This window comes from Muntiacus reevesi, chromosome X (genome assembly GCF_963930625.1).
Source record: "Muntiacus reevesi chromosome X, mMunRee1.1, whole genome shotgun sequence".
In the NCBI taxonomy this organism is placed as follows: Eukaryota; Metazoa; Chordata; class Mammalia; order Artiodactyla; family Cervidae; genus Muntiacus; species Muntiacus reevesi.
Window position 1 is genome coordinate 63,035,074 of NC_089271.1, and position 7,284 is coordinate 63,042,357.

General features: G+C 56.6%; 1 protein-coding gene across 1 annotated transcript; it reads right to left on the bottom strand.

The window, feature by feature from the left end:
• Positions 1-3,329: 3,329 nt before the first annotated feature.
• On the bottom strand, positions 3,330-6,878 carry LOC136153921 (uncharacterized protein CXorf49 homolog). The gene is made up of 5 exons (XM_065916061.1): positions 5,586-6,878; positions 4,798-4,954; positions 4,253-4,329; positions 3,932-3,977; positions 3,330-3,370 (listed from the first exon to the last, which is right to left on the bottom strand). The coding sequence occupies exons 1-5, from the start codon at positions 6,876-6,878 to the stop codon at positions 3,330-3,332; spliced, it is 1,614 nt and encodes a 537-aa protein (XP_065772133.1).
• Between the last annotated feature and the right edge of the window lie 406 nt (positions 6,879-7,284).

The following is a 7,284-nucleotide window of genomic DNA, read 5'->3' on the forward strand; positions in this document are numbered from 1 at the left end:
ACTCAAGAGGACTAGGGAGGAAGAAGTGATTGGATTGGAACAAAAGGGGGGTTCAAAACTACAGGTCTGTTCTTCATCTGCATCTGAGCAGTACTTACCAGGCCTTGTGCACAAGCACAAGGGCACCAAGAACAACACAGTCATTCAAACACTAGGACAGGCCAGGGACTGGGATAGTTACCCAGGGATAGTCAAGGTGGAAAATCTGGCAGCCCCAGTGTGCCCGGGCAAATCTGGCCAATGCAGGTGAGACTCACCTCACATTAAGTCAGCTGAGTAGCAGCCTTTACTGCATCTGCAAGCATAACCCACTGTTACCGCACAAAGGAAAATAAAAGCCAACTGCAAGGATTAGGACTTGGACATTTTGTGGCAAAATTACTGTGCTCACCACCCGAGATTCCCTCTTCAGGACTAACCTACTCTACCTTCTTTGTTTGTGCCAATCTCCTTCAAGAGTCCAGAGAAAGAGGTAGACCTGGGGCTGGTGCTGGTGGGGTGTGGATGTGATGGGGAGGGAGCATCTTCCCAGGTGTTGGACAGGTAGCAGAATCAGGCAGGATGGGGCCTAGGGCTCTCCAAAGCAGCTGTCACTGTCACCCAGGATGGAGAAGGGGCATAAGGGGGAAAGGCAACAAGGTGCACTGAATGAGGCCGGGATTCTGCATTCCTCCTACCCCCTGGCGCCCAGATGGATTTCTTTAACCTATGCCTCAGGCCCTGCCACGGATTTCCCACTGGAAGTGGAAGGCTTGGGGCTGAGCCAAGGCCTGTGATATCTAGGTTTCCAGCAACATTATAGTGAGGTAGTTGGTCTGAGCTGTGTGCTCAGAGGAGGGAAGGGAGCCTGGTAAAAAGTGAACGAGGGATTGTGTTCACACCCTCGCACCTCCACTTCCATGAGCTTCTCCACTTCCTCACCCTGGTGACCAAAGTCCCAGGCCCCTCTCTGCCCAAGTGTGTTGCTGATGCTGGTGCTGGTCTTCTCCCTGGGCACAACTTACCTACATGTCTCGGTCGGCAGAGACCTCAGCTAGACGGTCTCTGCCAAATTTACTCACTCAGACAACAGCGAGATGGGCTACACTACCAGGCAATCACCACTGGATCAGCTCTAAACTAAGTGATCAAGACCAACTTCCAGGGAGGGGTCTGAGTGGAAGGAGTAAGTCCCGCGCATGTTCTTTTCTTACCATGAGGTCTCTGACTGTTCCACCCACACGTAGTCTGTCCACCTGGCCTCATGCCAAGAGGCCTGGAAAGGAATCCACGTGAGAATATGGGCGAAGTGCTCCCCATTGTCCAGGTGCAGTCACTCCTAAATTCGCTTCCTCGTGGCACCCTTCTTGCCCCTGCCTCGAGTAACTCATGTTGGGCGGTCTCCTGTTTCTAAGATGAGCAGCGATATCCCTGGTACTCTCCAGAGCCACTCTTCCCATTTTCAGTCATCCACACCCTCAGAAGTTGGCAGATATAATAGAATGGCAAGGTAGGATCCAGGGCCTCCTCCAGCCACTCCAACTCTGTCAGAGTCCCAACACCCTGTCCTGAGGTTTGGTGACCCCTGCATCATCCCCCTCCTACATTTTGGGAATGTAACAATACCCCTTGAATATCGGGGATCCAACACTTGCTTCAGCTCACTCAGTGCCTTACAGAATCTGGACAAGTCTCTACATTTTCTGCCTCAAGGGCCTTATCCTAGCTGACTTTTATTCACATAGAGAGATGTCCAGGCACCAACTCTGAATGTGCTACCTACCATCATACCCACTTTTGTGTAATAAAACCCTGGTCTTTCAGAAATGGTGTCAGGCCGACCCTACCCTCAGTTCACTTAAACACATATCTGTCTCTCTGAGTCTCAGACTGGCCCAGTCCTGGAGTGCTGGCTGAGGAAACCCAAGTGCTCCCCAAATTCCAGCGAGGGGGGAATTGAACACAGAGTTCAGACTCATTGTCATGTGCCCTAAAGATGTAGTCCAGGATACTGAGCTGGGATACTCTGGGAAATATCATTTGTTGGAAGATCTGTGTCATGGGTCTGGTGAAACGGTATTTGATAGGGACCCTGCAAGAACAGAGACTTACTAACCACACTTGCCATAGAGCATGATGGGCCCATTTCCACTCAAGGGTATAGAGAGGCTCAGGCTGGCGGCGAGGGTGGTCAGCTGGCTAGGGCAGGGAGGATGTGAAAACACTGAGGACTCCACCATCCATCTCTAGCTGCCAGGGTGCAGTCTGACCCAGGTTGGCACCAAACAGATGCATCTCCTGACCTCTAGTCCAGAGCCTAGCCTGTCTCCTGTGTTCCCTGTACCTTCTCTCCTGCTCCCCAGGTCACTGGGTCCAGGCTTTATGCCCAAGCCCCTTATTGAATCCAAAGAAGGAGAAGTGAAACTATTGGCGCTTGTGTCTCAGGGGTGAGGGCTAAAGAGGAGAGGAGGACTGTGTGCAGGTTCCAGCGTGCAAGGTGGGACTGGGGCAGGGGTGGGGATGGTACGCACAGTAGGGACTCCAATGAGAGGGCAGAGCCTGGGAAGGGCGAGATGAGGGCACCTCTGCCTGTTTCCACCTGCTGAACTACACGTGCAGGCAAAGTCATCAATGGCAAGTCAGGGAAGGGATCGAGGGTGCTCCAACAGGAAAAGAGAGTGGTCAGGGTAAGTAGGACCATGAGTCCAGTGAGGCAGGAGGATGGGTTGGAGCTCTGTAAGGGGATCATGAGTTCCTTCCAACGGGGAGGCAGAATGTCAACAATGGATGGGAACTGGCAAATCGCAGAGGAGGGTGGTTAGCGAACTAGAAGAGGGCCTTTAGGGGAATGGGAGGATGTGCCAATGTGGCCAGTCAAGGCCCTCAGTAAACCCAGACTGGGGGCACTCCGTTGCCCTGATGGCCTGGATGGTAGAAGAGGCTGACCGAGAGACCCCACCACAGGATGCCAGAGGTACTGCTCTGCAACAGGCTATGATACGGAGTTGCTCCTCACCAGGCCTTGCCCCACCACTCCCCCAACCCCTACCCCCCAGAGAAACGGCAGTACAAAGAACATCAGAAGTCCTTTAATCAAAAACTGCTGTGACACTGGGCTGAGAGGGGACAAAACAAGGGGCAGAGGATGCCCTGGTGGAGGCAGAACGAGAGGCAGCAAGCTTGGCCACAGCTCGCCAGCCCCGGAGGTAACAGCTGCTCCTCTTGCAGGAAGATACTGGACTCAACCTGTAAGACAGCAGAGTCAGGGAAGAGCCTCAAGCCAGGGCAGCCCACAGCCCTGCTCAACAGCCAGCATAGTGGGAAGGGGTATGCAGTGTGTAACACTCACTTCAAACGATCTGGAACTTGTCAGCCAGGTACCGCATGGAGGCTGCAACAGGGAGAGGCATAAACAGGTGCTCCAGACAGACGGACATAGAAGCCTGTGCCCCTGTCCCAGTGGGGAACCACCTAGCCCTGCAACCTGAAACGCACATACCCCCAGCCCCAATGCAAGGAGCTCTGGGCCTGATCACTCCCCGCCAACGGAATTTAATGTGGAGCCATTTCCTAAAAGGAAACAAAATGTGCCAGTAGCTCTCAAGCTTGGGGCCACGCGCAAACCATTCAAAAACTGTCTCGTAAACAATCCAGCAAGACTCTTAGAGGCCACACCAAATCAACAAGGCATCTCTAAAGTCCTATCAGAAGGAGGTCTCTAGGACTTCCTGGCTGGCAGAGTGTGCACACAGTCCACGCAGTACTTTGCTACTTGTCCACATCCGCAGCTGAATATGCACCGCACGCTCCAGCGACAGGCTTGATAGGTTCTCCTCCCCACAGGAACGCTGATCCCTACGAGGCCCTCGGCACCTGCAGCCCACCCCACCCCAAGGGACCACCCCGATTCTGCACTAAGAACCCGCTGCTCTCTGTCCCTGGTTCCTCATACCAAGTTGATCCTTAAGGTCGTCTATTTCTCTCTGTAGCACCAGACACTAGGCCAGCAGACACAGGAGGAAGAGAAATGGTTAGTATACACCCGCCTCCCCTCTCCTCCTCCTCTCCTCTCCCCCGGGCCCTCCATCCCAAACCAGGTGTCTAGACTGGCAAGGGAAAGACTTTCCTCAGGGGAAAGGAGGTGGGCTCCCTCCCTGGGGTGTAGGACGGGGATGGGATGGGGGTGGGGGGCCCACAAATATCAGTTGCACTTGGACTCAGATCCCACCATGGGGTTTGGGTGTGCATTTCCAGGAGCCAGAAGAAGCATTACCCGAGGACAGCCCTGCCTTCCGGGTGGCTGCTGCTGCCTTTTCCGTCTTGGGGGACGGTCAGTTGGTTCCCGGTCACCTGAGAGGGAAAGGACACACAATCCAGCTTCCCAGGTTCCCAGTGAGGTGCAAAGTGCCAAGCCAGGTCTAACGTGAGGTGAGGCAGTACCACCCTCTGCTAGCAGCAAGCGTCCCCTGCTCCGCCCGGCAGGCAGCACAAACCTTCTCTCTGGACCTGCCCCTCCTACACCTCAGGGACAGCCATTTCACCTCAATGGTTGCCAAAGGCTGTTGTTCTGGGTTCGAACCTCCCAGAGTGGCAGCCACAGCCAGCACCTGGGAGAGCAATGTGGGCGAACAGCACTTCACAGAAAAGGCTAATAGCCTACAGCCTACGCCCAGAGTTGACACCCTTTTTCCCATGGGTGAAGCGTCCTGAGAGCAAGGCTGAGCCCCCAGAAGAGAGAGAGAGAGAGAGAGTCAGAGACAGAGGTTTCTGCCCTCACCCCTGGCCACCTCCCCCCATATCAAAACCCAGGACACTCACCTGAGGGGCCAGGCCCTCTGGGCATGACTTCTCCCTTGTTCATGGCCACGGGCTCTGAGTTTCCTGAATACTGTGTGCCTCTGATGATGAGATTGGTGCTACTGGGTTCTCCATGATGCACCCATGGACAAGATGACCATGGCCTGTCAGTGGTCAGCTAGAAAGACAGATTTCTCACTGATCTGAAGTGTGTGTGTGCACGTGCACGCGTGTGTGTACCAGTGCATTTATATGTCTATGCCTGTGTGTGGGAGAGCTCATGTGATTCAAGACGGAGCTGAGGCAGGGAATTGGAAAGAGAATTGAAAGGCCGAGCTCTTTAGCACATTCTCTGTCTGTCAGCCCCAGGTCAGCAGGTAGAGCTGAGCTGGGGACAGCATTGTGTCACTGAGAAACCTGGGGTCCCTGCAAGGAAGGTTTGGGGAAGACCTAGCAAGTAGGATTCAGCAAAGTGATGCGACTAAACACTGAAGCTCTGTGAAGCTTTTAAGGGGTCCCCTCAAATCCATTCAGCTACCAGCTCTCCCGTCCACTCCAGCCCCAGCCTCGTGGAGGAGGCTGGAAACAGGCCAAGGGTGGAAAACCGAGCCCAGCACACCCAAAGTGCTACCTTAACGTTTGTCCCTAGTAAAAGGACCCCAATCTGGCATCCTGATGACCCAGTGACTGAGGGTCACCCAATGACAACCCCTGAGGGATGGAGAGAAGGAGCAAGGGGTGAAGACCTGTGTTGTGGGGAGGGTGGGAGGGGGAAGAGTGAGGAGAGAGGAGGGGCCTGGCCTACTCACTTGGCCCTTTGGGAATGGGTCTCTATTTGGATCGTTGTCTTCTCCCGACACCGCCATTGCTGCCACCGACTCCCGGGCCCGCCTAGCCACGGGTTTCTTCCCAGCACGGGTGTGCTTGGACTCTTCAGCTCCCCAAGGGACCAAGGCCTCCTTCTTGGACCTCCGGAGCAGCGGGATGCCAGAAATTGGGGAGAAGGTGGCCGGTTGCAGGGGAGTGGCCGAGATTCTTTGCCCCCAGGAAGGGAAGATTCTCCCCACGGCAGGTTTGGAGACGCCCCCAAGGGACTTCTTCTCCTGGACCCCCTTCCTTCTAGGAGTGGGCCGCGGCAGGCTGCCTGTAGTGGCAGCTGCAGGAGCTGATGCTACTGCCACTCCCGGGTAGCTGGACAGGCTGCCCCCCTTCCCCCAGAGCACGCTCTGCATTTTTCTAGGGGGAGAGGTGTCCTCCTGCTCTGCATCGCCCTGCCTGCCCTGCCTTTCCACAACCGAAATTAATCCTCGCGGAATCGAGGATAGGCAAGAGTCTGGCACATTAAGGAGATTCTCCCTGCCTTGGACATGCAAGCGTCTGGGTGTGTTCCCAGGATCTTCGGGGCTGTTGAGCTTGGCCTGGCCTCCGTCTTTGGGATAAATGCTCACCCTCATCCGCTCTATCTTACTGAATTCATCGGAGGACTCAGGGTCGGACAGCAGCCCGGCTGTGCTTTCTGACGGAGGCCACTGGCAATTCACAGCCACGTTCAACCTACTCTTAGTGCCTTTCTTAGGGTTCCCCCAGGCCCGGCCTGCCTTGGGCCCGCCGACCCGGAGAGGGCCAGCCTCAGCCTGTGCGGCCTCCCCACACCTCTGGGCGGCACCGCCTCGACTGCGGGGTCGCGCCTCGAGGTCCCGCAAGGCAGACACTTCGCCGACCGCGTAGCTCTCCTGGGACAGGTATCTGCGGGTGCCCAGCACGTCGTTCAGGTCGGCCAGCTGCTGCAGGATGGCCGCCACTGACTCGTCAGCCAGCTGCAGGGCGTCCCCCTGGTCGTCGGCCAGGGAGCCAGGCCGGCGTTCGCGGCCCTGCAGCACCGGCGCTCCCGCTTCCAGCACCTCCCGCTCTGACTCGAAGCCCTCAGGGTCTGGGAAGCCATTCCTGCCCTCACCTTCGCCGCTTCGTGGTGCCCCAGGCTCTGGGCTGGGGCCGGGTCCCCGCGGGGCTATGGAGCCGGCCTCAAGGCCGCTGGTCTGCTCCCCGCACTCTGAGCCAAAACCCGCTCCCGAAACAGACACCTCATCATCTGGGGAGCTCATGTCGCGATCTGGGTGGCCGCCGGATCAGGGGCGGCGACCATTTATCAACCGGGTCGCGGTGGCGGCGGTCAGGGCAGGTGTGGCGGGCGGCGTCTGGAGCTCGCCGTCAAGCATGCTGGAGATGGCCGCAAATGACGCGAGGTTTTCAGCGCGCCAGCCCTGCCGCCTCCTCATTGGTCCGGTTCCTGCCAACCAGCACGCGCCTTGTTTGGCCGTCCCCTCGAGGTGTAACCAATGGGGTCGAGGGCCTCCTCTGGCTTGCTGCCAAGTCCAAGGGCCGTCCGGGCAGTTGGCGAGTTGGCGGGTGAATGTGACGCTGCGAGTATACCTCTGTCAAGCCTCTCGTCCCACCTCCTCCAAGTGCTTAACGATTCCGAGAGTGGGAGAGTTTAGCGGCAAACCTCTG